This window comes from Lissotriton helveticus, chromosome 7, assembly GCF_964261635.1.
Source record: "Lissotriton helveticus chromosome 7, aLisHel1.1, whole genome shotgun sequence".
In the NCBI taxonomy this organism is placed as follows: domain Eukaryota; kingdom Metazoa; phylum Chordata; class Amphibia; order Caudata; family Salamandridae; genus Lissotriton; species Lissotriton helveticus.
Genome location: NC_136068.1, coordinates 1,289,989,088 through 1,290,006,095, shown reverse-complemented (window position 1 = coordinate 1,290,006,095; position 17,008 = coordinate 1,289,989,088). Strand labels below are relative to the sequence as shown.

Below are 17,008 nucleotides of genomic sequence, written 5' to 3'. Positions count from 1 at the left end.
TCATACATCCCCAAAGACCACACTCTCACTGAAACACAAGGCAGTCCTGTCATAAGGTCCCTAGTCAAAGTATATTTTTTCAAACTATAGTATTTGGCTCTATGGACATAAAAGCTTAAAGTCAATGAAAATGGGCGTGGGGGTGTCTGGTAACAATCTGAGAGTTGTTTAGCCTTCAGTAGAGCAGGATGATTTTCCCTGATCAGAAGGAGCTCTCACTACAGCAAAGGCGGAAGACGCCTAAGTTTAGGAATCTGCGGCTAGAAGTCTCTATCAGATATGCAAATTATTAAATGTTTTATTTAATTAATAAACAAAAAAAATACAAAAATCGAAACTTCAGTTTAATGGGAAGGTAGTAGCTTTTCAAAATGTAGTTTTATTTCTAAAAAACAAAACAATAGACTAGACCAGTGGTTCCCAAACTTTTGACTCCTGAGGACCCTCACTGAATCACTACTGGAAGCCGGGGACCCCCAAGCAATTTGTACAATTTAAATTTCTTTCTAAAAACGCCTTTTGAAGCAGAGGCAATTTCAAGAGGGAGACATCCTGAATTGGGTCTATTGGCATGGACATGTATGCATACAGCATTGTATTAATTAGTGGTACCCAAGGGCTTATGGAAAGTGAGACAGCAGCACGAAAATCCTACTGCTGATCCTGGCTGCATCTATTTTTACCTGCCTGCCAAGTAACGGTAACCTATACACATGTGCCTTTCAACGTTTTATTGCTTTTATTGCATTACCTGTATTTTCATTGTTGTGTCTGTGACTGGTGTTGTCTGCCTTCCCCCGCTGCCTGTACGTGGTCTGTGCCCCTTTTTCTTCCCTCTGTTCCCCTCGCTGTCCCCGTGCTCTCTCTGCCCGGTCTTTCCTTCTGTACCCCTCGCTGCCCCGTGTCTCTGCCTGGTTTTCCCTTCTGTTCCCTTCGCTGCCCCCGTGCCTCTCTGCCGTTCTGCCTTCTGTTCTTAGCTGCCCCTATATTTCTGTATTTTGCCTCTGTGCCATTCATTTTTTATGCCCGTTTGCCCTCTGTGCCACTCGTTTTTCCCTCATTTTTTTGCCCCTTTTGCCTTCTGTTCCACTCGTTTTCCCCTCGTTTTTGTGCCTTTCTGCCCTCTGTTCCACTCGTTTTCCCCTCGTTTTTTGTGCCTTTCTGCCCACTGTTTCTCTCGTTTTTTGTGCCTTTCTGCCCTCTGTTCAACTTGTTTTCCCCTCGTTTTTTGTGCCCTTCTGCCTTATGTTCCAATCATTTTTTGTGCCTTTCTGCCCTCTGTTCCACTCTCTTTTTGTTCCTTTCTGCCCTCTGTTCCACTCGGTTTCCCCTTGTTTTTTGTGCCCTTCTGCCCTATGTTTCACTCGTTTTTTGTGCCTTTCTGCCCTCTGTTCCACTTCGTTTTCCCCTAGTTTTTTTGTGCCCTTCTGCCCTCTGTTCCACTCGTTTTTGTGCCTTTCTGCCCTGTTTCACTCGTTTTTTGTGCCTTTCTGCCCTCTGTTCAACCCGTTTTCCCCTCGTTTTTTGTGCCCTTCTGCTCTATGTTCCAATCGTTTTTGTGCCTTTCTGCCCTCTGTTCCACTCGTTTTTTGTGCCTTTCTGCCCTCTGTTCCACTCGTTTTCCCCTTGTTTTTTGTGCCCATCTGCCCTATGTTCCACTCGTTTTTTGTGCCTTTCTGCCCTCTGTTCCACTTCATTTTCCCCTCGTTTTTTGTGCCCTTCTGCCCTCTGTTCCACTCGTTTTTTGTGCCTTTCTGACCTCTGTTCCACTCGTTTCTCCCTCGTTTTTTGTGCCCTTCTGCCCTCTGTTCCCCTCGTTTTTTGTGCCCTTCTGCCCTCTGTTCCACTCATTTTTTTGTGCCCTTCTGCCTTCTGTGTCACAGCTCGTGTGCTGTGAGGATGCATGGGCGTTTAATTTTTCAATACGACAGGCACTCGAGTCCTGCGGACCCCCTGGGAATGTCTCACGGACCCCTGGGGGTCCGCGGACCACAGTTTGGGAAACGCTGGACTAGGCTGTAGATTATGTCACTGTCTTTTTTGCTCCTACTGCATGCTCTCATTCTGTTGGTGCACACAGGGCTTCAATTGAGCCCACAAACTGTCCATACTAGATTCCATTTGCTGTACTTGTGTTACTCCCACAAATCATACTAATGCTATTAATTTGATGTTTAGACTCCAGCTTGAAACGACTTCATATTTACAGTATTTACTTTTTTTCAATTTGTCTTTTTTAATATAAATATACTTTATTAATTGTCTGATATTATTACATTTTCTAAACAGTTGGGGATTCCCTGATTAGGCATTTTTGGCCCATTGGGTCATAAGAGCCCAAGTTAAGAACAAGAGACAGAAAGGCAGCAAAGGAAGCAAGAGAAAGAGTGAGATAAAGAAAAAGAAAGTTTATGATGGAGAAAGAAGAGGCATCAAATGAACTCAAAATAAAGCAGCCTGGTTATTCAGCAGCTCCCGCATTTGGCAGTGCTGGTGACAGGCTTCTAGGAAAAACGTTTAACATATTAAGCAAAGTAAAGGATCTAAATCAGGGATGTTTTTCATGCTGGAGAAATTGTTCACATACACATGCACTCATCTCTGCAGGGATACCCTCTTATCAACAGAAACTTCCAGAGGCCCCCGTCTCCTCACCTATAAAGCGGACTTTGGCTTGCCATGGGCTCAAATCCATTATGGTTGCTATCTCCTGAAGCACATACTTCTGTGTGGACTGAAGGTTCACCTGCTGGATCAAGCATCGTGGGATGTAGTCCATCAACTCCTGCCTGAAAAGAACAAAAATGCCACCTCAGAATTAGACAAAACCCTCCTGACCACAGGTAAAGAATGAAAATGTAGGACTTCTCAGCCACCTTCAGCATTGTTGGCCATCATGTACCTATCCACACTCTAAAGTCTTGAATGAGATCCCCCTGGCAATGTTGTTGATTATTCCTTCTACCTGTCCAACCAATACCAGTTCATTCAAATGGGCAAATGCAGGTCCCAATAACTCTTTATCAAAAACAGAGTCCCCCAGGGTTCCACCTCGTCCCCAATACATTTCAACCACTATATACCGCCTGAGTATCATAATTCACCAATATGCCAATGACGTACAAACTTACTTTAAAGTCTTTTCTGCTCCAAACATCTTATGCCTTAAACACTCTTAATCTTTCCATGAAAGTTGTAGTACGGGGAGCAGCAATAGGGCAGTTGGTGGGAGCTAGGCAGGAAGTTCACCGAAAACTCTGTGAGGTAGAAGACCGGTTAAAGATACTTGAGAGAGAGGCAAGTGAAGACCATGGGAAGAGAGGGGAACTGCAAAAGGGGAATATTGATCATGCTGACGTACTGGAAACGTTGAGAACAATTTACCACAAAGACTACGTTCGCCGACAACATACGGAGTTGGACAGATCTGGTGCCCTATTGGCCCGCCTCATCCGAGACCAACTGGACCCTCCGGTGATAACCCAGATCTGGGACCTGGCGGGAGATCTGGTCCGCACACAATCTGAGGTTAATACAGCGTTCCATGACCACCTGAAGGCGTTGTACGCCCCCTTTGAGCGAGAGGACCCGGACCGGGTGTCCGAATTCCTACGCGATTTTCCCTTCCCGACCCTATCGGATGAAGCCCAGCAGGACCTAGAGGGGCCCGTCACACAACATGAAATCCGGGCTGCCATTAAATCCTTAAACCGCAATAAAACACCGGGTATAGATGTGCTCCCCGTGGAGTTCTACGCGACCTATTCTGACACCCTAGTGCCTGTCCTGGAGAAGATATATAGAACGGCCTTTGAGGAGGGACACCTACCTGTGTCGACGATGCAGGCCTTGGTTATCTCCATACCTAAACCGGGCAGAGACATCTTGGACATGGTGAATTATAGGCCTCTGTCCATGCTTTCTACGGAGTATAAAATCCTTAGTAAGGCCCTAGCATTAAGACTACAATCCTATCTTCCTACCCTTGTGCACCGGGACCAGTGCGGGTTTCTTCCAGGCCGAAGTACGTCTCTTAACACACGGAGATTGCACGCACTTATGTCGTCCACGCCTCGGGAATTTCATCGGGCAGGGTGCATAGCACTGGACCTGAAACAGGTGTTTGACTCGTTGTCCTGGTCGTTCATGTTCGAAGCTCTGAAACGATTTGGGTTCCCAGCTTCCTTCCTGAAGTGGATCAAATTACTCTATACGGACCCTTAGGCTAGAGCGCGCACAGGTCGGCATGTTTCCGACAGTTACTCGGTACACCGGGGCACCCGATAGGGCTGCCCCCTGTCTCCGCTTTTATTTGTCCTTACCCTAGAGCCCCTAGCTATAGCCCTACGTGCCCAGGGCGACCAGATGGGCATTCCGATCAGGGGGACACATAACTTGATATCAATCTATGCGGATGATATCTTATTGTACTTCAACGACCTGGAGGCGGATCATACAGCCCTCTATGATATTTCTAGCCATTTTGATGAGATTTCGGGTTTAGCTATAAACCCCGACAAATCGAACGGCTTCTATTTTAAGGAAGCACTGCACCCTGATTCCGTTCCCTTCGGAACGCATCGGATCCCGGTATCTCAGACCTTGTTTAAGTACTTGGGGATCCAGGTATACAGGTCAGGTGGAGGAGTGTGGCTCAATGGTTAGAGCGGCAGACCCTGATGCAGAGTTCTGGCCAGGGGACCAGGGTTCGATTCCCGCCTCGGCGGGGTTTCGGGCTCAATTTCCTCGGACCTGTTAATTCTCGCCTCGGTGCCTATTCAAATCACAGATTTATACAGGTGATGAAATTGCACAGGGCTTACCTGACCCCTAAGAGACTACATAAAATGTTTCCGAACACCCCCCACCGCTGCCCACGATGTGAGGAGGATGAAGTGGGATTCCTCCACATGGTCTGGTCCTGTACAAGTATACGGAGGTATTGGACAGAGGTATGCCAAACACTAGGAACGATCACTAATTTGCCAGTGCCCGGGGATGCGCTGTACTGCCTGGTAGGGTCCCGTAAACGGCCCAAGACACAGAAGGCCCAACTGAAATTCCTTGATTTGGCACTCCTATTGGCAGACAGAGCATTGACGATGCGGTGGAAATCCCCCAGACCACCGAGGGCTTCCCTGTGGCAGGCAGAGATGGAGCGATGGGGCCGAGCAGAGGGGACGGCTCTTAGAAGGGTGGAGGAACGAGGTCAGAGAAAATATCCTATATCTCAGGACTGGGAGGTCATGTTGGCAGCGTTAGAGGAGGTAGATCTTCACCCGTCACAAGAGGAAGGAGGGTAGAGACTACACACAACATGGGGGTTCCTTAACAAGAGCCGTAGGTGCCCGAGGGAGCGCACGGATTACTTGGACTTACTAGCTAACAGTATACCTACTAGATAGTGTCAGCAGGAGATAACTCATGGAGGATTCCACAACCGCCAGGAGTAGGGAGGGATGTGGTATGGGAGGGTTCAGAGGGGAGGATATGGGAGTTGTTAAGAATTTTTCTTTTGTTTCCTTCCTATTGTCATTCAGGTCAATGTCAAGGTCTAACTGCTGTTCCCCATTACCGCAGGAAATGTGATATATGCATAGATAATATGTCAAGGAGGACCGAGTACATTCTGTTAGAAACGATATTATATGGGGCATGTTTGTGATTCTATATGCAAGGGAAGACCTTATGGGGGAGAAAATAGGGAAAAATTAGCTGAAGACTACGATAATTGATGTCTAATTACAGTATTTTACCCGGTAAGCTGGAAATAAAGGGCCTCATTTATGAAAAGGGACGCATCGCTGCGTGAAAGCAGCGATGCGTCACTTCTCAGTGCGCACTCCTTGCGACATACCTGATGCGTTATATTTACAGTATGAGGCATCATGTCCCAAGGAGTTACAGATACATCAGTATTTCTGACGTATCTGTAAGCGCAAAAGTGACGCATTGCTGGAGTGTGTCACAAAAGTGACGCAACTCCAGCAATGCATCCTTTCACATGGGGCAAGCCCCATGTGAAAGGGCTTGCGTCAGTCTTACGCCTGCTGTGAGGCAGGCGCAAGATTTTGACGCAATGGCGTCCTAGAAGTGACGCAGTGAAATCTCATAGATTTCACTGTGTCACTTCTACGAGGCTTTTTGCGGGGGAACGCCACCCCTGCATACATTATACCTGGCGCAGGTATAATGTGGCGCAGGGGTTTACAAAGTGACGCACCGGCGGCGTAAAAGTGACGCAGAGCCTCATAAATGAGGCCCAAAATGTTTAATAAATAAATTTTAAAAAACACTCTTAATCTCATCCAAATCTGGGTGCCCCACACCAACCTAAAATTCAACTCCACCAGAACAGAATATCTGTGATTTAATGAGAATAACAACTAGTTAAATCCTAAGTCAACCAAATTAACCTAGATGGATTTAAACCCAAACTTTCACCAACATCAAGTCATTTGGAATCACACTCGGCACCAACCTTACCGTTAACGAAAACATTGTGAAGAAAACCAAGATAGCATGATACAAGCTCTCTCTTTTAAAGAAAGTGAAACCAAGTAAAATCAGGGGAGCAGGGAAAACGCATTTTTGATCCCAATTTAAGGGGCACTACTGGTGTAATAAGAGTACTTTAAGCACCTCACCCTATCCAACATTGGTTATAAGGAGCAGCAAGTATTATGAGAGGGACCCAATGAGGCAGAATAATATAGGTTATGCCTGAATAGGCACAGAGATGAGTGAAAACTACCACATCAGCATGCTCTATTTGGGACAGATCTGGGACTGTCTCTCCTGCAGTCGCTGGGGGTGTTTCACAGGTCTCTATAATTTAACAGATGGTGGCGGAATTTCTCATGCACCCATTCTCGTTACTGTACACTAATATAAACGTCACCCGAATAAAACGTCCTGTAATGTGTCTTACAGGACCCTGGTGTAGTGCCTTACCCATGTTTGAGGGAAGACACGTCACAGGTCAGTTATTATTGTTCCTTTCACTCCTGGGACAATGGGTGGGTGATGTTCAAGAGGGATCTGCTTCCTTCTGGATTGAATGTTGGGAGCCCTGGCTCACTTTCGACTGCTCATGTAGTTATTACGATTCTTGCGAGTGACCTTCATTAGCTCACTCTCATGGAAGCTGGAGCCGTTGAGGGATAATTGAGAATTAATTTGTCCAACAAGCACTTCATATGACCAACTGTAGGGTCACGTCTAGTCAGGGAGCGAGCAGTGGAGTGAAACTAAATCGGAAATCAGTTAAGTCTCAGATCACTTTCTTGCTTTGCCACATTCTTCATTGCCTTCTTGCGGGCGAGTATGAGCTTATCTATTTTATAATTAATTTGAGACTACTGTGGTATGATAATAAGAAACTATAGAGATGCCTGAAATTCTCACCACTGAATCAGGGGCATGATCTCCTGTCTTGAAATTCTTGTGATATTTTTGGGGGTAGCCAAGATCATTTATATTTTGGTTAAACCCTTTCTGCAGTCAGTTTGAATAACTGTTTCATCAGCAAATTGAGAGTGGATTGTCTTTCCATCAATGGGATAGGCTTTTGCCTTGATGTCTAGTACTGCCCCTAAAAAGGTTAAGCTTCTAGGCAGGTGTTAGAGAGGATTTCTCACTGGTGATGACGAGTCTCAGTCTTACAAAGGCCAATATTGTTTTTTTTAGGCATCAAGATGAACCTTTGGTCATTCAGTCGTCCAGGTTTGGGTGTACCTGGGTATGCCTAGACGTCAACGGTAGACTGCAACTGGAACTATTCAATTATTAAATATCCTGGAAGCAGATCGGAGGATTAAAGGGAGAACTAAAGGGAATGCGCACAACTGATAGTGGAGACTTGTTACCTCGAACCTGAGGTAGACGCAATGCTTTTATTGGATAAGTATATGAAAGTAGATGTCCATGAGGTCTAACGATACCATGTGCTTGTGCCTCATAAGTAACTGTAGAACCTCTTGAAGAATTACCATTCTGAATTAATGTTTCTTTAGAAACAGATTTAGTTGTCTGAAGTTCAGAAAGGACGCCACTCTTTTGACACTTTCTTTTTGATGAGAAAGTATTTGAAATAGAATCAAATGTTCTGAAGTTTAGGCACTGGTCCGATAGTCCCCTTCTGTAGAAAGTTGCAAATCGCTGCTTTCAACAATCTTAGAGGCTTGTGCTTGACCCTGTGCGGAGGAGTCATTTGTGGATGTTGAAGAAATTCTAGTGTGTTTCCATGCTGGAACATATTGAGCACCCATATGTCTGTGGTGATCTTTATTCAACAAAAAGATCCTACCACTGCATTATATTATGTCCTTCCTTATTTGAAAGATTGCAATTATAATGATGATGTAGAAAAAGTGTTACACCCCTGCAGTTATTCAAAAAAGGGGAAAGGGGAAACACTGTGTTTTTAAAATACCCCTCAGACACTGAAAATTAATTCAGTGTCAAGCGGCCCGTCACAATGGACCCGACTATCCAGCCAACAGGGTTTGGTAAACGTGTGCAAAGATGCCCAAATTGCAGCCCAACAGCTGTCCAGGACAGGGACTCCACAAGCTAACACATTGGTCGCACCCTTGGCTCTGGTGGATGAGCATGCATGCCAATGGGTCCTAGGCTTGCTTGTGTTCCGGTTCAGGGAGTACCTGGCCTGGCAGTTCAGGCGGACTGTTCCCATTGAGGAGCAAGGTCAAGACTGATTTGCATATGGCTGGGTCCAAACGGAGGTGGCATGGTGCATAAAAAAAGGGTCGATTTGGATGCGGCCCCAGCGATTGCCAGTTGTGGAAAATTAGTGCGTTTTGGTGAACATTATCTGCGCCATCTTGCCTCTTCCCTGATGCCACACTTTTGTCGTGCGCGCCCGCCATTTTAAGATGCCCCGATCAGAACAAACCCTTTTGCATGCCGCTGGCCCCTGACATAGCCCTTTGCCTTCGCTAAGCCTGCACGCTGACCACCCCCTGCTTGCACCTGCCTTGAGCCATAAACCCCTCTTCGGCGCTGCTCTGCCCCAGGCCCTCATCCTGTTCCCAGCGCGACACCTCCCTGCTTTCCTTTCATGATCTCCGGCCCTTAGATGCAAACCCCCTTTTTTTCCCCGTGTGCCCGTTTTTCCTCCCCGTTCCCAAGCCGACACCCAGCTCTGCCGATACCATCCTTGCCCCTCCCCGTACAATAGAAAGCTTCCCCCATCAAAGAATCCCCGGGTTGATCAAAGCCCCCCACCCCATGAGATCCGATCAGACTCCCCACATTCCGTGAATCGGCGGATTATCCAGCTGCGCGATGCTCATCACCTGTTGTGACTAGGGTGGGGACTTTAACTATAAATGTGTGTGGGAACGGGCCCAAAGGGGAGTTCCGAGAATGTCTTTTCCGTACATCAAAGCTTTAAACATGTAAGTGTAATCTGCAATAAAGTCATAAATGTGGATATAAGAGGCCAGGCCTCCGAAATACAGTTAGAGCACCTCAGAACGATACCTTCTGTCCGTTTCGGTGTGTTCTCCTCCGGAGAGAATAAAAAAACCTTGTTTCCTGCTTTTCAGTCTCCAGCGCCTGCCTCTTCATTGATTTAAATAACTAGAGGGTCACAGAGGCAATACCGCCGGGCAAATATCGATTGTCCCCGACCCGATTGAACTTTTTACAATTGGCGTCCCAAACGTGGGGCCCATCAGCGACTCGTGGATCCAGTGGGAGAGGTCCCGACGACAGAGTGAACGACTGCAACGATCGGGAGAGCTCTTGCCCAATAGACCCTCGTCTGGCAGCCGATCATCCGAACTTCACTAGTTCCGAACAGACCTCTCTCGAGTGATCTACGGTCCTGACTGGGAACCATCAGGAGTGCCGTGAGAAATACGAGAAAAAGAGGACGATCGGGCGCTGGATTCGGAAGACAAGAAACTGTCCACATGGTCCGGGTAAGGTCGTGTTGCCACGACAAGTTGCGAAAGAATTTGTTTTGATTGCTTGATTGTTCAAAATACTAGTATTGCTTTGTTTATTTTTATTTAGAGATTCACTGTCTGCAAACGGAGAAGCAACAGGCTCTCTCTCCCTTTGCAAGCAGTGGAGGATAGGTAGGGTAGCAGCCGTGCTTGTTCTTTTTCTCCCCCACTCAATAATTGCTTGAAACTGAACTGTTGTTCACAAACTATTGTTTCCTGGAGATTCCCTGTCTGCAAGCAGGGAAGAGACCACCCTTTTTGCAGATAGTGAAAAGGGTAGGTAACGCAGATCTTTGCGGTCCTACTCATTCTCCCCATTGTTATTTTGTTGGTCTTTTGGTTTTTTTTTATCCATGAGGTATTCACTACCTGCAAACAACGTAGAATAGAAATATTCTGTCTAGTCTTTGCACCTAGTGATAAGATAGGCAGTGCTGACTTTTTAGTCCCTCGTTACGAGCCGTCATGTCTGTCTTCTCCCCATTGATAAATAGCCTGTTTAGCCCGGACCGGGTGCTAGAGGTGGACCATATAGCTCCACTAGAAGGCACCCCTAATAAGGACATGTTCATAAACTATGGGTTAGTCACCATAGCTTATAATAAATTATGGCACAGGTATACCGAAGATAGCCAAGACAAACAGTGGCCACTGGCAGGGTCCTTTGACCTTGATAAAATAGAAACGTTAGAAATAGCCCTTCGAAATAATAAGACAACGCCAATTATGCTCGACAGTCTCGGTATGTGGCGCAGAGAGGCTACGAAACGACAGAGAAAAGACGAGGATAAACCAAGTAGGGAAATATACCGACAGGACAACCCCAGGACACCGCTACCCACAACTTATCCCCTGACACTATGCAAAGGACGACCAGACTTAGGGTCAGACCAATGCGCTTTTTGTAGGTATGTCGGACACTGGAAAGCCCAATGCCCGACTCTACTGAGCGTGAGTAAAGGCAAAGGGCCGACAAGAACGACAGACCGACAGTACGAGAAAAGGCGCGAGACAGAGAAGAACCCGACTTACATAGACAGACCAGACAGAACCACCACGTTTGATTATGCCCGATGGCACAGATTTCGCCAGGAAAATCTCAGCGGCATGATCAAGTTCTCCTAGGTCGGGCAATGTCAAGACGGGAACCCAGCCTCGTTTAAAATTCACAGACGGAAAGAGATAATTATGACCAATAACTGTTTTTATATTTGTCTTGGGTCTTTGTATGTCGTACTTGTACTGCCCCCCGTCTGAGTTCGTGTGTATGTAATGTACAAATCTGCGTCATCCCTCTACACGTGTTTCCGTGTTTACTCGACCCCTGTTAGCAGAAACTTAGCATAAAAGCAACCTGGAAAGAAAGAAATGATAAAACAAAAAAAATCCGTAGACCATTAATAAACTTGAACTTTTAATTTAACACAACAAACAAGGAATAATAACGATAAACTGTAGAAAATGAAAATCAAACAGAACATTCGCCCCCCCCCCCCCATTCTGGAACCTTCCAAAGTAGGGCAGGGTTATGGCTACGCCCAACCAACGGCAACCCATATAAGGCGAGCCCCGCCACCAACTCTTGGTCAGGAAATCTTAACGTATGGGGGAGCCGGAGGAGAGGCAGGAGCCCGCAGCCTGGGCATTTGCAGGTAGTCCCGCCACATGTCTCCTTGGCCGGCCGCAACGGGCCTGGAAAGACTAAGGTAGTCCCGCCACATGTCAAGAGGAGAGCGAGGCACCTCTTCCTTTTCTCTTCCGTCACAGCCGCAGCAGTCCTGGACGGCGGGATGTCCTGCACGTACCTCCACAACAATTTGTCCAAGTTGGGCTGGGAGGGAGAGGCGACGCGGACGAGCCTCTCCCACCTCCACCGGTAGGAGGTTTCCCAGCCCCCAGCCCGACGCCGAACACCCCCCAGTCAGGCGATGGTGCCCATACTTCCACAGCACCGGACACACCATGGTGGCACCCCAGTACTTGCGCAGCACCGAACGTACAATGGTGGCACCCCAGTATTTGCGCAGCACCGAACGTACAATGGTGGCACTTGGGGAACACCGGATGTGGAGAGGCCTTCATGCGGGGCGATGAAAAGGAGCGGCATGGAGTGCACCGGGAGAAGGAGACGATGTGAACGAGTCTCCCTCGCCCCCCCAGGTGGGGGCATCACAGCTGTACCCCAGCTGGACGTCCCGCTCTCACAAAACAGGGACCTCTTCCTTTCACTCCGAAGGGTCTCTTCCATTCTTGCAAACTCGACGAGAGTGGCCCCTGTAGGGCCTCAAAATGGCGTCTGGATCCGCTGGAAGGCGGGCCCCGGCCACTAGAGTAACTTTGGCCAGCCGTATAACTCGAACATTTGTCCCATGGAGCACGAGCCCCCATCTCCGACAGCATCTCCGCAGCCTTGAAGATCATACAAAGGTCCCCGGCGGAGCCTTCGGCCTTTGCAGGTTTCCGGTAAGGGACGGCTGCCTCGATCGCCAACGAAACAAACATGACATTGCCACACCTTCTGTTAGCGTGAATTCTAGAACTGCCGAAAAGGACTCTGGTCCAAACTGCCAGTAATGGAAACATTTCCCCCTGATGCTGCTTCCGGACTGTGCCGGCCCCGCCCAAAAATGGCGCTGGTATCAATCGGAACTTACGAACACCTCGTGGTGTTCCTTCGCACTAATATAAACTTGATGTTCTGAGATTTTTGTGATCCTTTGTACACTTGGCTAGAAAAGACAAGGAGAGCTCACTCGACGAACAGTATGAAAGAATCCCCATTACAAATGTTGATTACAAATGTACACTGTATTATATTTTTATAACCGATGTAAACCCCATTTACGACGCACACGTACGGTATGCATATAGGAAATCTGATTACTACTATTGTGATTATGCTTCTGAATTATGAAATATATGCCCCCGAACCCCCAGCCAATTAATAGACGTTTTAGTCTCTTACAAATGAATGAGTAAAACTTTCCGATGTTTTTATTGTTGCAAACGACACCCCCCCTCTGTACGCACTTTAGCCATTGCCACGACCGACCAAATACGACCACACCCTCCTAATCCATATGCTGAAATGAATTTGCAAAATAAAGTCTTTGAAACTATGGACGGGTATTGCATGCTTTATTTTAAAACAATATGGGATGGGTAGGAAAGTTCTTTTTCTGTGCACCCTACTCTGCTCTCTCTTTAAGGTTAAAGGAAGATGGTTGCCCAGCCCTGGAGGACGGATCGGATCGACAACACGACACTCCGTCTTAAAAGTACGCGACTGACTCATGAACTCTCGCGTAGAGGAAGACCGTGACTTCCAAGGATGGGTAAAACGAATGGTGTAAATGAGGGAATGTAAAAGGAGGGTGAAATGAAATAATGTAAATATTGTAAAGTACAACGTTCCAAAGTAGCAGGGACCCAAGAACCGAAGAACTTTAGAACGCCACGGCGTTGAAAGAGGTTTAAGGATCCCGATAGTGAGATATATCCTTTGACTAGATACCTCGCACTAGGCACCTCTGGTTTCCTTTTTATGTTTCCCCGCACACGCCCTACATGAACACACTACCCCCCCTCGACTCCGAAGACCATATCCCCGGGGACCCCGCCCCAAGGAGGAAAGACGAGTAAGAGGTAAGTAAAGGACTTATGAATCCATGTATTTGAATGCGCGCGAATGCTGTCTCCCCCACCCCCCCCCCTTTTTTCCTTCCTCTGCAGGTTACATCAGAGATTACAGCCAAGGTGTGGCGAAGATCTGAGACCTTGCCATGTCTAAATACACGAAACGGACTAGCGCCGCAGGGTGGTGTCTAAGCACGCCTGCAAACTACTCACGTATCGAACAAACCCGAAAAATTAGCACAACCTGATAAAAAGTGATCACCCTTAAACCAGACCGGATGAATGAACCCATGTCACGTATGATGCGAAACTGTGAGGGAACGTGTGTGTGTGACTGAGGCGTTGACCCAACTGGTCAAAGGACCGAGAATGCGAGAAAGTGCGACAAAATGGTACCTCCTTTTTTCTTCTTTCCTTTTCTCAAAGCACGTCCCCTCTACCCTGTCTAATGCTCAAACTGCATGATTACAAGATTCTAACGCGGACTCGTGAATACCCTTTACTGTGTAATGCACTAAATAGCCTTTCTTGAATGCACTGCCGCCCTCTCTGTTGCACGTGTACTATTTGGCCTGCCGTTGCACTCTCTCTCTCTCTCTCTCTCTCACTCTCTCTCTCTCTCTCTCTCTCTCTCTCTCTCTCTCTCTCTATTTTTGCACTACCACTCTTCCGAGTGGTTAGCCCCGAAATTGGCAGATTGCCACCCCTAGCACACCACCTAATTGGCTTCAAATACCGTCAGTATTTGCACAAACGCTTGTCTTTAATACAATCATCCTGAGGCCGCGTCATTACCTCTCCTTTTCCGCTAGAAGTCAATGAACCCAGGTTGGGCCGTAAGGGAAAGGACAGGTAAGACGACAGAGGTTCCCTAATCTGGCCCGAAATAAGGGAACTACATGTCAACGGCTCCTATAGTATAAAACAAGGACCTCAGAATACGCGACCCTCCCCTCCCCGAATCGTCGCAATACCCAAACCAGAAAAACGATCACCCCCGTTACCTCCCCTGTCTATGTCCCTGGTTGTTTCCCATAAAACCCCTGTCCTTCCTAGTTAAGTAACCGGGCTGTAAAAGGTTACGTAGGACCCAGAATGATGATTTACAAGGTTAACAGACTAGACCAAGGTAAAGAAATCATCAAAATGAACCCCGCAGTAGTTGAAAAACAGGATGCACCGATAGAAAGGAAATGTTTAGCCATGTTCGTCTCTCAGCAAAATACCTGTGTAGCACCATGTTGACGACTCACTGTACCCTTTTGTAAATGTGAAACTCTAGAGAACGGCATATCTTTGCCAGATTTGTCTCCCGAAGGTGGGTTACCATCAGATGAACTGTCATGCCTGTAATAAATGATTATGAAGGAAAGTCATAGTAAATCCAACAGGTCCGCCACCGGTCATTCATATGCCAGTTGTGAACGTTAAATATAACGGACATTTTCATTCTTTGCCTGGAGCTGGGAGAGAAATAGACCTTTTTGATTATCTTCATCTGCAAATTTTCTAAAGACTGTCTTTTCAAACTTGTTTAAGGGTACTGCTGTTGGAGGAGAGAAGGACCGGATGTGGGAGCACGAGGCCCGACTGCAGACTAAGGGACACCTGCGACATTAGCCAAGGCGAGACCACGACTGAAAGGAGCTGCAGGACGAGGCACTGTTTTCGACAGCATGAAAAGAAAGGGTCGACCTGATGCCCCTGCTCGACGTCCAGTGCCTTTCGACAACGTCCCGCTCTCTGAATTCCGTCGCACGCCCGCCATTTGAAGTCTCTCGTTCCCCTAGTTTGTTCCCAATTTGGCCTTGCTCCATCCCCCTTTTTCCTCTGACCTACCCTGTGGACTGTTTTGAACGCTCCTCTTCCATCGGAACTTTCTGACAATCACCTCAAAGGACACAGGGCGAAAAGGACCTTTCCGACCAGAAACGCGAGGAAAGGGTCGTGCCCTGCAACGCAGAACTTAGAACAGAGCTGGACTTGTAGCTCCACCGCCGGTGCTCAACAGCGCCAACGAAAGACCACAAAGAACAATGAGAACTCATAAAACTTCGAACATTCGACATCTTCAACCACCGTTTTGCTACGCCTCATTTCTCTCCCAGCCGCCATTGTATTGAATCTGCTCCAATCCGAATCTGAAACATGTACTAACCTGCCAGTTCACGTTATGATATGTATTTGCTGCTCGCCGTTTTTGTATTTCATTCCTATGACTTTCCTGCTTTATCAAATAGGTGCACCTCCTAAAAAAAAAAAAAACTAGAAACCTCAAAATGTATTGTTTACAACTCTTTTCCATCTAGGGTTCCTACCGTTTTCTTTCTCATGCTCACCACAGTAGAACCGAATAGAAAATGAACCAGCAAGATGTCTTGAATATGTTAAAGGGAGGACTGTGGAAAATTAGTGCGTTTTGGTGAACATTATCTGCGCCATCTTGCCTCTTCCCTGATGCCACACTTTTGTCGTGCGCGCCCGCCATTTTAAGATGCCCCGATCAGAACAAACCCTTTTGCATGCCGCTGGCCCCTGACATAGCCCTTTGCCTTCGCTAAGCCTGCACGCTGACCACCCCCTGCTTGCACCTGCCTTGAGCCATAAACCCCTCTTCGGCGCTGCTCTGCCCCAGGCCCTCATCCTGTTCCCAGCGCGACACCTCCCTGCTTTCCTTTCATGATCTCCGGCCCTTAGATGCAAACCCCCTTTTTTTCCCCGTGTGCCCGTTTTTCCTCCCCGTTCCCAAGCCGACACCCAGCTCTGCCGATACCATCCTTGCCCCTCCCCGTACAATAGAAAGCTTCCCCCATCAAAGAATCCCCGGGTTGATCAAAGCCCCCCACCCCATGAGATCCGATCAGACTCCCCACATTCCGTGAATCGGCGGATTATCCAGCTGCGCGATGCTCATCACCTGTTGTGACTAGGGTGGGGACTTTAACTGTAAATGTGTGTGGGAACGGGCCCAAAGGGGAGTTCCGAGAATGTCTTTTCCGTACATCAAAGCTTTAAACATGTAAGTGTAATCTGCAATAAAGTCATAAATGTGGATATAAGAGGCCAGGCCTCCGAAATACAGTTAGAGCACCTCAGAACGATACCTTCTGTCCGTTTCGGTGTGTTCTCCTCCGGAGAGAATAAAAAAACCTTGTTTCCTGCTTTTCAGTCTCCAGCGCCTGCCTCTTCATTGATTTAAATAACTAGAGGGTCACAGAGGCAATACCGCCGGGCAAATATCGATTGTCCCCGACCCGATTGAACTTTTTACACAGTGACTGAGATTAATTCAAGCATTCCCTCCATCACCTTGTTCTTTTTGCGGTATGGTGGATGGCACAGGAAACAAAGCACTAACTCCAGCTGCAGAAAGGGGTTAGAATCAGAGGACTGGGGTG

The 17,008-nt window shown here is 47.3% G+C and overlaps 1 protein-coding gene across 2 annotated transcripts in view; it reads right to left on the bottom strand.

Annotated features, from left to right (window-relative positions):
• MYO15B (myosin XVB) overlaps window positions 1-17,008 on the bottom strand; it is an 810,836-nt gene that overhangs the window by 138,336 nt on the left and 655,492 nt on the right. For both annotated transcript variants that reach the window (XM_078654532.1, XM_078654533.1), the window contains one exon: window positions 2,656-2,789. In XM_078654532.1, the coding sequence (XP_078510658.1) occupies window positions 2,656-2,789 (134 nt within the window). The remainder of the gene's footprint in view (window positions 1-2,655; window positions 2,790-17,008) is intronic.